At 42.9% G+C, this 16,753-nt stretch overlaps 1 protein-coding gene across 2 annotated transcripts in view; it reads left to right on the top strand.

Moving 5' to 3' along the window:
- Window positions 1-460: 460 nt before the first annotated feature.
- ndst3 (N-deacetylase/N-sulfotransferase (heparan glucosaminyl) 3) overlaps window positions 461-16,753 on the top strand; it is a 44,265-nt gene continuing 27,972 nt past the window's right edge. For both annotated transcript variants that reach the window (XM_085778622.1, XM_085778633.1), the window contains exons 1-4: window positions 461-973; window positions 2,834-4,134; window positions 13,405-13,492; window positions 14,886-15,040. In XM_085778622.1, coding sequence (XP_085634748.1) covers window positions 3,136-4,134; window positions 13,405-13,492; window positions 14,886-15,040 — 1,242 coding nt within the window. In that variant the 5' untranslated portion in view covers window positions 461-973; window positions 2,834-3,135. The remainder of the gene's footprint in view (window positions 974-2,833; window positions 4,135-13,404; window positions 13,493-14,885; window positions 15,041-16,753) is intronic.

Raw genomic sequence — 16,753 nt, 5'->3', positions numbered from 1 at the left:
CTGACACTCAACACAAGTGGGCATAATGGGGCTGACTCATAGGTTTGTGCCTGATCAACATGCATGCACGAGTGTATTCTGAATACTAGATGTCAGAAATGTGCTGTAGTCATTCTCATCCCTGATTGTGTAAAAATGTGTTTTTCCCCCTCTCTTTCTTCCACTAGCTACAGATCAGGTGTTTCTCCTCCTTTCCCCCCGTCTTTTCTAACCTTGGCTACAACTTGTGCAAGGAGCATGAGAGAATCAGCAAGGCGCGCCATTAACTCGCACCAGTGTGTAGCCGTCTGTGACATTCCTTATCCGACACACACCAACTAACGGGCCGTGAGCTTTTAACGGGCCCGTGATCGCCGATGCCCGAGAAAAAAGGCTGTTTGTGTCAATCAAACCGAGACCCCTCCCCTTCCCACCACCACCCCCCTCTCTCTCTCTCGCGGTCTCTCTCTTGCATACACACACACACATACACACACTCACATACTTTCTCTCTCCCTCGATCGCCTCCACTTGTGTAGGCACTCTGAAACCGAAGCATTTACGCACGGCAGTCAGTCGTTAACGGACAGCCTGATATCGGCGATCCTCCGTTCCCCCGCAGCCTACAATCTCCACCTTAAAGAGCGCAGATAAAGGGACAAGTGGGCATAGTGGGCAGAGAGAAGACAGTGGGGGGGGGAGACGAGAGAGAGAGAGAAAGAGAAGAATGATGAAAAGGGGGAGGAGAGCGGATCATTTCGCCTGGCCGCCCCTGCTGCACTAGTGGAGGGGGAGAGAGAGAGAGAGAGAAAGAGAGAGGGGGGATAGGGAGGGAGGGGGAGAGGGGAGATGGCACAACGCTTCAGCATCCAAAACACACGGGAGTAGTGCGCCACCGAGACCTCAGCCCCGGACCCACCCGAAGCAGCATCACATTCAGCGCTCCTCCGTCACGCCTCCTCACCGCACGGCAGCGCCTCAGCCTCGGATAGAGGTAAGTGGGCGAGTCGGTGAGCTTTTAATTCTTAACGTAAACTTCAGCGGCTGAAGGCAGGATTGGAAAACTCTCCGGATTCATCTACTGGTTAGTTTGAGCTCACCTCCCTCTCTCTCTCTCTGCCTGTCAGGGTTGTTTATGCTGCGGGTTGCTTTCTATTTCATTACATTTTCACTGGAGGTTTATCGACACTTAATATAACAGTATGGATTACATCTATTAGCCAATCGCTTTTCAGTTTTCCCTCCAGTTTTCAATGTTTATGTTAACACCACCAGACTTCATTGATAATCAAATTGCAGGCTTTATCTGGCTCCGTGAAACTATTATCCTAAACAACAATTATTAATGACAAATGTATATATTTTTTCCTATATACCCGCCACAATTTAAATAAGAATTTTTAAATGGTTTAGTAACTTCTTATGGCTCCACAAAATGGTGCATGAAACCAACTTGCGGACAATGTTTAGAGAAAATGCCAGTTTTTCCTCTTACTTTTATACTGCAAGACTCATAATCCCCTTGGGAATTACAGTTATTCAAACAGCAGGCGAAACTTCCACGTGAAGTCCCTTGTGTTAATCCAATTCCAGCGCCCTCCTGTGGCTTCTTATAGTGAGACACATGGATACCTACAGAAAAAGGTTCAACCTGCACACACCTGCAGCTGAGACTCCCACTGTGAGTCCAATTTAGTGCTTTGGCTACTTTTAAATGTCAAAACACTATTAAAACTAAAAATAATAATTCTAAAGCCATTTTAAGACAATTTCCTCCGGCTCTTTATTGTGTCTAATGAAACTAATAAAACCCCAACTGAAGCTGTTTAACAGTATATATACAGAAGTGCCAATTAGGATGACACACATTTCATTAAAGCAGCGCATACAACTGTGTTGGAATAGGTACAAACAAAATTGTTAAGAATCACCTCTCCCCTTTTTTCATTTCCTCCTATCATATTTAAAGAATATGACTGGAGTCGCTTGTCCATGACCTTCTCTTCGCGTGTGTTCTCTAGAGGCAGAGAACAAGGAGAGAAGGATGGGGAACGTGAGGAAAGACTATTGATATTCAAACAGACAGAAGCAGAGAAAGAGGGGGTGTAGATAGACAGAGAGAGGGAGAGGGAGAGAGAGAAGGGGAGAGTAAGGCAGAGAGAGAAAGATGCTGTGGGATCTTTTCTTCTCCCTGGCTCCCGGCACATACATTAAGATGCTAATCCTGGTCTTTTTTGTCTCTTTCTATAATTCATTGCATTTTGTTCCTCTCTCTGCTCTTTCTCTCTGACTTTTCTCTGGCTTGCCATTTCCTCTGTACTGTCATGGGCTCCCCCCAGATTAGTGCTCCTGGCAAAAGGATTCCAACTCTAATTTTGTGGTATTTCAGATGATTAGGTTCAGAAATAGGATAGAAGTGTACAGAGTATGGTGCAATTAGAGGAATTCTCTGTAGAGCTTTATAGGACTGATTAGTTGAGGTCCCATCCACCTCTCCTCACTGCCATATTAACGCACAACCAGCTGTTGTTTATTTGTGAGGATTGACTTTTGTGTTGTGTTTGTGCTTTTTAACTGTGATGTCACTGTGTATGTGTGTATGTGTGTGTGTGTGTGTGTGTGTGTACCAGAGGTTGGATAAGCCCTGAGGATGTAAGTTGTTTTCAATCAGCTCTGTAGTTACCAGCTGTGCTCTCACATTCCCCAGGGTGGCACAGCCTAGGTGTGTACACACACGCACGCACACACAAACACACACTCATCAGCCTTCAGCTAGAGAACTAATGCACACTATTCAACCTTACCCAACCGATTCACTCTTCCTTTTTTTTCTCCTTGTCCCCTTTCTCTGCAGACATTAATCATCACTCGCTCCATATCCGTGTGTGATACCTCCATGAGGTTTGGAAGACGAGCACGTTGACTGCATTTCCTCAATGAAGACCTTAGTCCCCCGTCGTACGGCGCAGCTCCCCTCTCCGTCTGCCATGGTGACATGACGTACCCCTGAGTGTCTTTGCTCCTTTCTCACCACTGACAGAGACAACCTCCTGGGCTTGTTGAACACCGAGGCTCGTGCAGACAGACACTCTCCAGCCCCCGGTGAACTAAAAAAGACATCTCCTCCTGCTACGCGCAACACCTCCCCGGTTTGCAATGACGGTGGCCGTGCGATTCCGTCGCCACTTACGTCGGCTCCTGCTCCTGCTGGCCTCCTGCTGTCTCCTCTCCCTCCTGCTTTCTGCTTACTTCCTCTTTACGAACTCCTCCCCATCCATGCAGCTTGGACAATCTTCTGAACCTGCCTGCTCGCAGTCGCTCTCCATGTCTCCGTACCGCCAACTCCCGTACCCATACCCACCTAACCCCCCTCACACACATGTTCACACTGACCCGGTGGTCCTGGTGCTGGTGGAGTCCCAATACTCCCAGCTGGGTCAGGACATTGTGGCTATATTGGAGTCAGCACACTTCCAATTCCGCATGGAGATTGCCTCAGGGAAGGGCGATCTTCCACCGCTGACAGAAAAGGGCCGTGGACGATACTCTCTAATCATTTATGAGAATCTGTTAAAGTATGCACATGCAGACACATGGAACAGGCAGCTGTTGCATCAGTACTGTACTGAGTTCAGAGTGGGTATTATAGGTTTCTACCGCTCCACCGAGAACTCCCCACCGCTTCTCAAAGTCAGAGGCCTACCGCTGGTGCTGAGGACCAACCAGGCCCTTTGGGACTGCTGCGTGGTGTCTAGCTCGCCCCTGCTTCACCTCACCAAACCCGGCACAGACCGAGGGGCCTTGCCTGGGGAGGACTGGACCTCCTTCTCCTCCAATCATTCCACATACCAGGCTGTGCTGCACGCACGGGCCAAGGATGGAGCAGGGGCAGGTAGTGGTGATAATCCAGGGCCTGGCTTCAGTTTAGGCCTCCAAGCCACCGTGGTACAGGACATGGGACTGTATGACGGAGTGAAGAGGGTGCTGTTTGGCCAGGGGCTGGGCTACTGGCTCCACAAACTCATCCTGGTGGATGCCATATCCTACCTCACAGACAGGAAACTTACACTGGGCCTGGACCGGCACATACTGGTGGATATTGATGACATTTTCGTCGGGAAGGAAGGGACACGCATGAATGCCAAGGATGTGAAGGTACTGGGGGTGATGAGTGTGTGATAATGTGCATTAGAGAGAGACATGGTACGATAGAGAGAATGAATTCATGTTGGGTCAGTGGTGTTGGATTAGATTTTTCATTCTCTTATCAACTTCTGCAAAAAAAAAAAAAAAAAACAGTAACTGATGGGAGTGCAGTGGTGAAGATAAGGAATGTGTACTTACTGCGCTGTTAGTCTCAGCAAGAGATTTGACCAAGAGTGTGTTTAAAAGGTATTTAGCTCGGGCAGGGGTGCATCGAGGGGCTACTTGGGAAAGCTCATGCGTGTCTGGTCAATGTCTCTGTGTGTGTTGTGTACCAAGTGCATATGTGTTGGGGTACAGCGAGAGGGTATTTATCTCAAATAGAGGTTTGGCCAGAAGTAAAGAGGCCATTTAAGTGAACAAAGAAGTGATGTGAAAGAGAGAAAGAGGAGGGGTGAGAGAGAGAGAGAAAGAGAGGTAGTGAATGAGCCAGTGAAAAGATGAATGGCACTTATTCCTCTTTTCCCACGTTCCTCCTCTTAGGGAAACTAAAGGAGAGTCAGCCATGCAGCCCGCCTCTCAAGACACCTATTGTTTCAACACACACGCTTGCATGAGCAAACACACACACACACACACACACACACATAAAGACAGACGTGCACCTCCACACATGTATGCAATACATAACAGAAATACATTATGTGCAAACTCTTCCTATAAACCAATAATTTAGAATTAAACAAGTGAGATTAAAAGAAAAAACAACACCAAAAAAGAAAAACATTTTTCGTCTGCTGGAAGGTGAATAAAACGCTGCCACACAAGGAATTTTGTCTGAAATCTATGGTCACATTCTCCCTCTGCGAACTCACCACTAAAGGACCATTCAAGGGAAACAAATTGTGTTTGGTGGGTTTTCATATGTGGGAGTCTGTCTGCAAGACAGGTGAGATTTATGCTGCTCTGCAGTGATGTGCATGAGCTAAGACCAGAGGTGTCTGCCGCCTGTCTCACTGCAGTCACAGGATACACATGACGGGAAGGTGAATTTGTGTGTGTGTGTGTGTGTTTGTGCGTGGGTGTTTTTCTGAATCAGTACTTTAGATTAGAATGTCACTTTCTGCCAGTGGCTGACACCTGTCCCATCAGACAATGGAAGAAAAAAAAGAAAAAGAAAAGCAAAAAAAAAAAAAAAAACGAGCCACCTGTCTGTGGCGGAAACTCAGGGAGATGAGAGGGATAGGGGGGGGCTGAAAAAACACAAGTGCAGTGGGTGGTCAAGTGGAGAGGAATTCCACCCTTGAATATAAAAAAGAAGCTTGTATCCAAAAAGGATAAAGGAGTGCATATTCACACACACACACAGTGCGCACAGACCCGTGCACATACAGATTCCCAAAATGAGCACACAAGCACTCTCTAGTAGGAGTTTTCATTTCAAGTCTGCCTGACTCTTCAGCTTTGTAGCATAAATATACATGAGGATGAACCACTGCCATAACAGAGGGGCAGGGAGATGTGGATGGAGGAAGTAGTGGAGAGAGGGAGATGGAGAGATAGAGAGAGGAAGAGGAAAAAGAGAGGGTGATGCCACTTGAAAGGCTCACACTCCTCCATATTTCTACTCTACTTTCTCCTTCAGGTTAGTTGGCAATCATGGCAGAGGAAGAACTAGAATAGGAAATAAAGAAGAAAATAAGTTGGAGGAAGAGGAGAAGGTAGGGGAGGGTGGAGTATGGTGCCTGGGGGGAAGAGCTAGCAGCTAACTTAGCGATTTCTGTGAAACAAAATGCTGAAGGGAAATGAGGAAGTGGAGGAGGGGAGGTGCAGGAGCAGGAATATGGTGATTTGTAGCAGCCCTCCTCTTAGAGATGAAGAGCCTCAGGTAGAGTTGTCAAATTACAGTTGGTACAAGGTTTATTTTAAGTGACAATTGTGTGTGCATGTGTAAGCCATACATATTCATAATCATGAGCATCAGCCAGTTTATTTTACCCGGGCGTCTCTTATCTTTGTTGTGATGCAGCGCTCACTTTATTAGTAAAGTTTAGTTTAGTTTCCCTTCCAGGAAAATGTTGGTGAAAAAGCTGCTGAAATGATGATTCACGCTAGAAGTCATGTCGAATAGACATCCGACATGTATCAGGTGCGAAGGTGTTCTCTGAAAAGATGTATCCTCCTGTCATTAAATATAAGAATGCTTGTGGAATTCAAGGAATTATTTAATCAGTTTTTCAACAAGGTAAAAGTGAAGTTGTGCGAAACTGTGTGGCTTTGATGCTAGTTTTATAATTTATAATTCTGGTTGGACCAGACTGACACGACCATGACATTACAGACCAGATTGAAAAGTTCTCTAAATGTTTTATCTGTAATGTTCCGAGATATTTATCGGAATATTTTTTCTGATGTATAAATAGCAGTAACAGGATATCACAGCACAAATATGAATAACTAAGAATAATTATAAACAACACATACTCTATGCGAAAATGTAAATCCGCCCTCATCCTCTGTGCTTCGAGAACATCTTACATGTAACACAGCATCAAACAGGATGTGTTACTGAGCAATTAATAGGACAAGGAGTTTGTGGTGTCAGTATTAGAAATCCCTTTTTACCTCTGTAAAGCCAACATTCAATCTCCTTCTCTCCCTGAGAGAGGAAGAGGGAGGAAGAAGACTGACAGAGAGAGAGAGAGGGAGGCCAATTAAAATGCCACCCTCCTTCTCTCTGCACTCTTCATTAGACTCACCCCACGAGTTCATCTGGTGACAAACAATACCTACACCCCCTCTTGTCTGCACACACACACACTCACACACACACAGCTGTATTTCGTCTATTAAAATGATTCACAGGGAGGCACCCCGTCGCTGACATTTCTCAAAATGAGGGATGATGCCAGTCAAAAACTCCCATCAATGATCCGCTCGTGCCGGTGCTTGTGTTTTTTAATTCATGCGTGTCGGGTTTCTCCTCTTTTTTTCTGCCTTGGGAGAGTGGTCGTTAGGGAGGTGTCCGATTCTCATCTTTAGATCCCTCTTCATCACCCCCCCCCCCCCCCCCCCCCCCCACTAACCCCCCCCCCCCCACCAGTCATCAATCACTATCTCCGGCCTATTTGTAAACCTCTCGCTCAACTCGCTTCACTCTACTCCTTCCCATGGTACTCTCTGAAGTGGTGCCATCTAAGTCGAGAGGACACTTGCATACAAAAAATTTGTATCTAGACGTGTGTAAGTAAGAAAAAATACAGTTACCTCATATCAACATTATGTACAAATTGTCCACATTTTTGTTGCAACTCAGGAAAGATTGTGTACAGATGACTGCGGTCACTGCGGTCAAAGGAAATCTCCCACATTAAGCCGTTTTCAGATTATAGCAATCCATCGCTTGTACACGCTGAAGACAAATACCAAGTAAAACGAGATTAAAGTTGGGCAAATTTCAAAATTTGAAATTTCATATGGTCTTATAAACCATAAAAAGCTATTTTGCCTTTAGGACTGAGCAGGAAACCTGTTTTAACATCTTATTCAGCTGGAAGGTAGTTATTTTATGTATTACTTAATTGCATCACATATTATACTGGATAAGATTGTAATGGATAACTGGGTAGGGAGGTTTGAAATTAAGAGCACAAATGTCTTGGCTAAAGTGTTTCTGCTCCTGTGCTGATGATCACTTCGGTCTGGCAATGACCTAAAATTGAAAACCCAACAAAAAGAAGGAATTATACAAAATGGGAAAAATTCAGACTCCACTGAAGGGTTTTGGCTCTGCAGCCTGCAATTTACTGCGCAGTCCTACTTAGAGTTAATCTTTAGACCTAATTAAGTATGATCCATATTTGCCACTTAAGTCAATGGAACTGAGCTCATTCCATATCCGTTTATTACTTTGCCAAATGCTATTACCAAAGTAATGAAGAAAAGACAAACAGTGGAGAAAAGATTTGAAAACTAACAGAGAGACAAAGAAAAAGGCAAAAGAAAGCAGCACAAACACTTCATTTTTCTTTTTTTAAATTGGTCAGAGGGCATAACTCATTAAATACATGGAAAAGGCTGGGACCTTTGATAAGGCATCTTGGCTATTAGATCATAATGGTTCTTAAAATAACAAAGTTGCAGGTGGGAAGGGGCAAAAAGAGATGACATAGGATGGCAGAGGAGAACAGGATATTGCCTCCAGCTTGATGCTTCCTGACATCTGCTCTAATTTGCCCCCCTGATCTGGACGAGTAAAAATTCTGTCAGCCATGCAGGGGAGGAGAAGTTTTACGGCTAACATGATTAGAAAGAAAAAAAAAGATTAGAAAGAAAAAAAAAAAGTTGTTATATATTTATGTATAAGAGGTTTTGATTTTTTAAATAATTTTTTGTTTGTTTGAAGAAAAACACAGTTGTGTCATTGTCATGAAGAAAGCATCTGTCAACAAGTAAATTGTCTTAATAACTTTCTTTAAACTTAATTAACTATTTTTGTCAGCGGTTTTGTTTTTACTTCAAATTAACTCTGAGATCCTGGCAGCGTGCCATGCATTTTCTTTCACAAAATGAGGCAGGTTTTTGCGGTCACAGCAATCACCTAAACTCAAAATCTTTGAGGGGCTGCCAAGTAGAATTTAGTGTAAGTATAGCTATGCCAAAGCAATCACAAGTACCTTAGATCCATAAATGCAAGTGAATAGATGATTTTGTAAAATGCTCCAATATAAAATGCTACACTGACTGGAATCTGACAGGCGAGACTGGAAGTGAGACAGAGAGGGGAAGAGTAAGCAAAAGAAAGACTGGCACTAACTGGAAAAATGCTCTTCCTGCTCATCAAATAGAAATGCCTGACCCAGTTAAATTTGCTGGTCTAGTGTTCATATTACATGCACTGATACACACATAGACACAAACACATGCACTGATGTAGATGAATCGACAACTTTGACCTGCTTTTGTGTGAGACTTAAAACCCGTAAAATGTGCCTAATTTTCTTGTTCCTTTCAACCCGCCTTCCAATCTGTTTGCGTATAAAATCCCACGCGCAAATAAGTTCTTTTATAACTACTTTTGTTATTTTAGATCTCCCAGCCAGGCTTAAGGCTGTGAAAAGAAAAGAAAACAAACAGTGCGAACGTTAAGAATGACAGAATGGGGATATGGAGGAGAGGTGGTTGGTGTAAAGGGTTTGTGAAAGGCAGTGAATGCCAGCTGTCCAGATGCCTGTCTCCCATCTGTTTGAACCCCAACATCTAGCTGGCACCTCTTCCAGTTCTTACCACATACACATGCAAGTACACACAAACGTGCACGTGCACAAACACTCTCTCTCTCTCACACACACACACTGTCGCTTTCACATACACAGAAACAAACTGGCAGTGCTTCTGACACTAGCAGTGTTAGGCAGCTGTGGGATTGGGCACAGAAATGAGGGCTATCGCTAACGGCTAATCCCAGTGTGTGTTTACCTTCATCACTAGGATTGTCAAGATCTCTCACATGCTACATAGTCCCACCTCCCGCTAATCCAAATCCCCCCTTCTTTCTTATGAAGTATCTCTTATGGCCTGTTTTAAAACCATCTTCAGCTTTGAGCTCAGTATCCAGTGGACAGATTGGCTCCATATTGCTTAAAGCCCCCCTTCCTCGCCCGTTCTCCCGGATCTGCAGCAGTTACCCTCAGAAAAACAGCAGGAGGGGACTTTCTTTGTATCACAGAGCCAGAGTAAGAGTTTTCCCATATGTTTCTGTCCTAGATGTCTGCTCTTTTATATTACTGGAAGCAGTTTTTATCCACAGGTCTTCCTTCTCATGATGATAAAGTTGTGCTCTCAGGCCTCCAGTTTGATGACTACACTGCCACATACTGTATGTGCCATATACAGTGTTTACTCTGTGGATCAATAAGGTGTTAATAAAACAGCCTCTTACCATTTCAATTAGTGGTGTGCATCTTCACTGATTCAATTCCATTACGATTCACCAGTCTACGATTCGGTTCGATTCAATTATACGATGCATCACATCCTCAATTTTCTATGTTGCCACACAGGACATGTCTGTATAATGAATGATACTAAGTCAGCAGTGTAAAATTCAAGGATGTGGGACATTGAAACATCCCTGAATGCTATGAGTAACAGGCAGCCATTCATTTAACAGCTGTGTAGTTTGGTTGTATGTGTGTTTATTGACAACAAGAGAGGAGATTACTAAAAAGGACACGTTAGCTCGTCGGTATGGTAGGCTAACCGTAACAGGTGACTGTTGCGTGCGTCTGCCCTGACTCTGAATCAGCGGCGGTAATAATGAAGCGCCTCACCGTCACTGAAAGGCTCAATGAAATCTTCTATTAAATACGCTGAACTGCGAGTAGCTTACATCTCACTTGGTAGAGCACGCCCACTGCAGCAACCCTGATTCCAACCGTTAGTCCCTTTGCTGCGTGTTACTCCCCCGTCTCACGCTCTCTCCCCCTTCCCCTCCCTCTCAAGCGGCCCTTTCAAAATAAATGCATGAAAAGCCCGGAAAAAACTGACTTGTGAGCTGGTGGTGGTGAGCAAGTTAGCGGTGGTGGGCAGCCACCACCAAATTTTCAATGCAGGAAAAACCTCGCTGTCTCTGTGTGAACAACATCAAACTTGAATGAATTATTTCAATTTAAAAATCGATTAAGTGACAGTTCTGCATCGATTCAGAATCGTCCAACTAAGAATCTCGATGTGGCTTTGAAACGATTATTTTCGGCACCCTTAATTTCAATGGTTAAAGTCGTATTGAAGTCCTAACTGATTGTCTGGATTTTTGATTTCTGAAAATATCGTACAAACTAATACTGCTTGAGCTTAATCTGACCTTGATTATAGTACAGTGAGACTAAATGCACTCTTGTGAACACAGCCAGCAGTGTGTTATTAAAACCTGTACAAGAAAAGATACAGTATGATGAGAAGATATCAAGGATATGGTTGGCTATGCTGAAGTTCACCGAAAGTCAAGTGACAGAAACAGTGACAGGTACATTTGAAATACTTTAAAAATGCTTCAGAGGAAGGTCAAATCCCTATAGGGAAATTATATAAATGTAAGTTTAAAATGATATAGAACTTTAAAATGTCAAGAACAAAATTCTTTTTTGAAATTTTAGTCTCTTTCTGGCTTGTAGTCTCTTTCTGGAAGCGGTAAACTGTGAAGTTGTCTGTTACATAAAACATCTTTTGAATAGTTTGAAAAGCACATTGCACAGTACTGAAACTTGCTCGAGAAAGCTGATCCACCACTGTGAGCAGTTTGGTGCTTGTGAAAGTTTCATAATCAGTGCTGTGGTCGCAAACAAGGAGCAATTTGAAAAGTCTCATTGTTGTCCCTTTCACAAAAGTTTTTTTTTGGGGGGGGGATAGGGCTGGCTTTGAAAATCTCAAAAAATATGGCTTACCAGCGAGATCCTCCTCAGGAGTTCTCAATTGACAGAACATTCATGAATGCATGAATGAAGAGAATTTTCAAAATGATTCTTTGCTCATAATGACGAGCGAGAAAAAGACAAAATGTGTGAGTATTATAGTTTAAAGGGTGAAATCTTACAAATGGAGCTGTGTGGTCTCACAACAAGGTACTGCTTGCTCTTCTGTTTTCTGCTATGGCTGTTAGGTAGCAGAATACAAATGAGGTGTTTAAGCTAATATACTGCACACTTGGACACACACCTACGCCTACTCCCACAGATAGCAACACACACGTTAATAATGCATTTCGACCAAGTGCATCCGGGAGTGTATATTGAGTTATAAATGCAAAGCACTCAGCTACAAACTTAATTCAATTCTTAAGTCTTTGTATCCACACACGTTAACTTGTGTGTGGATAGGAAAATCTGCATGCATGCGTGTGCGTGTATAAGATGTAGAGGGTGTCATAACAGAAGAGACAGGGGATCAGATTAGGGGGCTGTGCACATCTGTCAGCATGAAGCCATCTTCAACACCATTAGATTAGTGATAATGAAGACACTCTGTGCATGTGTCTGTATATTTGTTAGTTTGAGAGACACACAGGAGGGGGGGTGTTGGAGAGAGAGAGAGAGAGAGAGAGAGAGAGACTGCCTGGAACCAGTTCCTTTCTTTCCTGCTCTGACATCAGCTGCTCAGGTCTTGTAAATCAGGGAAGGTTCCTTGGGATCGATTAAAAGCAGCATGACAGAGAGTCCCAGCAGATTGAGATATACAGAGGATACACTCATTTCATAAATAAACAAACTATTTTTATAGGAGCAACAAAGAGAAGTGCAATGGTAGCAATAAGGTGGGGCGGGAGGTGAAGCGCAAGGGGAGGGAGTTGTAAAAGAGAGAGCGCGAGGGAGAGAGAGAGAGAGAGAAAGAGAGCGAGCTCTCCTCCATGCTGCTTCAGCCTTCCTTTCAAATTAGAACAGCCCCGTCTCCTGAGAATGTGACATTTTCACAGAGCGAGCGAGGGAGAGATGGAGGTTCAGGAGGGGCGGTGGTGGGGTGGGCAGGACAGACAGGGTGGAAGACAAATGGGGAAGGGGGGCAGAGAGGAGAGTGCAGGTTCTCAGAAGCAGGAAGATGGAAGTGGCGAGAGCGAATCAGAATCAGCGAGGAGGAAGAGAGAAGGGTGAGGTGGTGGTGGGGGGCACAAGGTTTCACAGGGTTGTGTTGGGGATGGATGGAGAGAGTGATGAGAAGGGAGGAGTGTGTGTGTGTGTGTGTGTGGGTTGGGTGGCTGGAGGGGGTGGGGTGGGGGGGGGGTTATTAGTCCACCCTCCAGAGGCTACTAATGCACTGACCTTCATTAACTCGCATTACTGTCGGTGTGTGTGACTGTGTATGTGTGCGACTGTGCAACTCTCTTTAGTTAACACTCATTACTGAGTCTTTGTTTAAAGGCCAGTAAACTAATGAAGTCATCAAATAAGTGGAGAAAATCCCGATTCAAGAATTAAAAAACCAGAGACTGAGGTAACTTTAAGGACAGCAAGAGCCTCTGGAACAAAACAGAGCATAGCAATCAAGCTCAGTGTAGAACTAGCAGCCATTGGACAAGCACTGATGAGTACACACAGCCGTCATGATAGTACTCTGAGGGTTTACCTAAGTATATAACAGAGGGACATAAAGTACTGGACCGGACAGGTCAGGTGTTTATGCACAAAGGTACAGGCTAGGGGGAGATTAACCTGATATACTGTGAATGGTTTGGATGCAGTTCTGTTACTAATGTTCATTCTTACGTTCTGTCTGTCTCTCTGTCTGTAGGCTCTCCTTGACGTTCAGAAACAGCTGCGCTCTCAGATCTCCAACTTTACCTTCAATCTTGGCTTTTCCGGGAAGTTTTACCACACAGGTGTGTTGTGATTACATACTCTCTACTGTATCTTACGTAACAGGTGCTGATGGCTCACACTATAAAACTGAATAATAGTATAATTTTATTATTCAGTCTGATTATTATTATTTACCATATCCAAAACCCCACGTAGTAGATGAATAGCATGTGGTCATACATGCTATTCATCTACTACATGGGTTTTGGATATGGTAGTCTGCCTTGATTTATGTACACAAGAGCTGTCCATGTGCTTCAAAAAAGCTTGCGATATATGACAGTTTCATGTCAAAGTCTACAAATGTTCACTTTTTACCTTAACACAGAAACATTTTGTCTAAAAAGTCTTGCATGGACCTTGTGGAGCTAAAAAAAAAAGCTATATTTGTTGGCTCCCATCATAATCTATAAATTGAAAAATGAACAGCCAATTACGTGGAATTAACTGAACTTTAGAATTTATATTTTTGTAAAATGCCAATCAGCATTGGTACAAGTCAATAAGAGCAGTTTTATGTGACGTTAACTGGGAGTAGTTGAGCCTCTTCCTACTTGTAGTTTGTCACCCCCTGTTGCTCGCACTATAAGCAATTGAATAAAACCTACCATTTCACAGTTTGATATGAACCAATTGTGTTAACAGTGATGATTCTGCTGTGCATCCTGTTCTACCAAGACCAAAATCAATCAATTAAAACTGGTTAATTCAACTATGATCATTGCAGCACAATATGTAAAAATAAATGTAGAAAAACCACATGTTGTAGTTCTTTTTATGGCAGCTGCCTGCATAGTAATTACAAAATATGACTGACTAAGAAAGATGAATTTGCAGCACAGTGATCTTAATGGGAGCAATCGCTCCCACAGTTATAAAGCTCCTGATGTGGAAGTTATCCTATGTTTTTAATCACCGTCTCTATATTTTGAGTCACAGAGACTCAATTAATACAGGCATTTTGCGAGGCTGTGACATACTGCTGCACATTTTAAACTTTCTTGTGGATCCAGGGACAGATTTTATTGATTTCCTAGTTAAAGTGTATAAATCTGCAGCAAAGGAACAAAGAAGCAGGATATGCTGGAAAGGGAAAGAGAGGTGAGCCTGAACATGATTATAATTAGAAGAAATCTGATATAGACTGGAAGATATTATCATAACATCTGTTATTGCTACGGGATCACTTTTCATCGCCATGGTATCAGACAGTGCCATTTCAGTTAGCGGGGATCTCTTTAAGACATCAGAGTTACTTAATAATACACTGTACTCTAACCTTATACCAGTGAGAGGCTGCGTATGACAAACATTTTTAATATGCTCTTGATCTCCATGAAGCATGTCCGCGTCTTTGTCCTTTTGTCCTTGTGCACATGTGTGCGTTTTGTGTGTGTGTGTGTGTGTGTGTAGGCACAGCAGAGGAGGATGAGGGGGACGACTTACTGTTGAAGTATGTGGATGAGTTCTGGTGGTTCCCCCACATGTGGAGCCACATGCAGCCTCACCTCTTCCACAACGAGTCCTCGCTGCTGGAGCAGATGGTCCTCAACAAGGAGTTCGCTCTGGTGAGTTGGAAGCACACGTGCACCTACACACATACACACACAAACACAGACACACACACACATTTCTTGCAGCTGTCTATTTTGTTGTTTCTTTCTTCTTGCATGTCCTTTTAATCATGCTTGCTTCCTGTGTGTCTTCAAGGTTGTCTGTTGCAGTTTAACTGCTATTTATTTTCCACAGCACATTACACTCCCGATGCACATGTTGAACTCTGGGACTCGGGATTCATGTCCAACAACTTCCACATTGTTAGGTTTTAGTTTTTTGATGTTGACATTTTCATATTTTGCTGTTGTGTTCAATACTAATTGTGTAAATAGTAAAAATGAAAACAAAACAAAACAACTGCTAATAAACATTTGTATTAATTGAAACAAATTTTGCTGGTTTAACTGTGTAGCCAGGCCTGTGATCTGCTGTGACTGACTGAGTGACTGTACTTCCTCTTCTGGTCAGCTGAAGGGCAAACAGCTAGTTTTTCCAGTGTGTATAGGTAGTTTACAGCTAAGCACATCATTGATAAGATATAAGATAAAAAATTATAAAAAATTAGGCTATAAATAGATGTATAGATGTAAAATGTAAAAACAAGAGGCGCAGCCAGTGTAGTAATGATCCCACAATGATTTTGAGTCAATTGATCACGTATGACCTGGAAGCTATTGAGCTAAAATGCTAATATTTACATGTAAAAATTAATAAAAAATTATGAACAGATTCAAAATGTAAAAACAAGAGGTGTATCTCATGCAGCCAATGATTTTGAGTCAATTGACCACATGACCTGGAAGCTATTGAGCTAAAATGCTAATTTAGACCTACATATAAAATTAATAATAAAAAAAATATGAACAGATGTAAAATGTAAAAACAAGAGGTGTATCTCATTCAGCCAGTGGAGTAAAATGATCCAACACTGTCCAAAATCTGTCCATAATATTTATAGCCTATGTAAATAAGCTATTAGCATTTTAGCTCAATAGCTTCAGGTCATGTGATCAATCAAGACTCAAATTCTGCATGGGATCATAGTACTCCACTGGCTGCATGAGATACCCTTGTTTTTACATTTGAAATCTCTGAATATGTTTTTTTATTTTATGTTCATATTAGCATTTTAGCTCAATAGCTTCTCAATAGCTTTAAACAGGGTATCTCTGCCTTATATCCCACATTTTTATTTTGAAAACAGGAAGTCGGTACACTACAGGCAGGCTGTAGCCGTGGCAACAAACCAAGTTTGGCGGCAGAATGTCCAAAGAGCTTCTGAGCCAAAATGCATTAGGAAAATAACTTTACTTGGAAAGTATTTCATTGTTTACGGTTTATTTAACGTGAAAGAGATATGGTAGGAAACCGTATAATTTTTGTATTATGAGTTTGTCATTTTAAGGTGTTTGACATTCACACACTTATCAACACAAATTGTAAGACTGCTTTTACAGATTGCACCATCATGTACTCATTTTCTATAACCAAACAAACAAAGAAAAATATCCCAGTTGGGAATGATGCACTTCATTTTGATGGGCACACCTGAGCCTGTTTTAATCTGAAGTCCACAAGGTCAAGTGCTTTTGTTGCTCTGCTCTGCTTGCTTTTCCTCTACTTTGCTGGTGTGTTTGTGAGTGGGTGGCAATGATTTGTATGACCGTGCTGTGTCACACGTCCAATACAGCGAGGTGTGGGGGGTCGGTTCGTGTTGTTGAAGG

The sequence above is a fragment of the Trachurus japonicus genome, chromosome 1 (assembly GCF_045865225.1).
Source record: "Trachurus japonicus isolate A0001 chromosome 1, Traja_1.0".
Taxonomy (NCBI): Eukaryota; Metazoa; Chordata; class Actinopteri; order Carangiformes; family Carangidae; genus Trachurus; species Trachurus japonicus.
The sequence above is the reverse complement of the archived record's forward strand: the minus strand, read 5'-3'. Positions and strand labels throughout refer to the sequence as shown.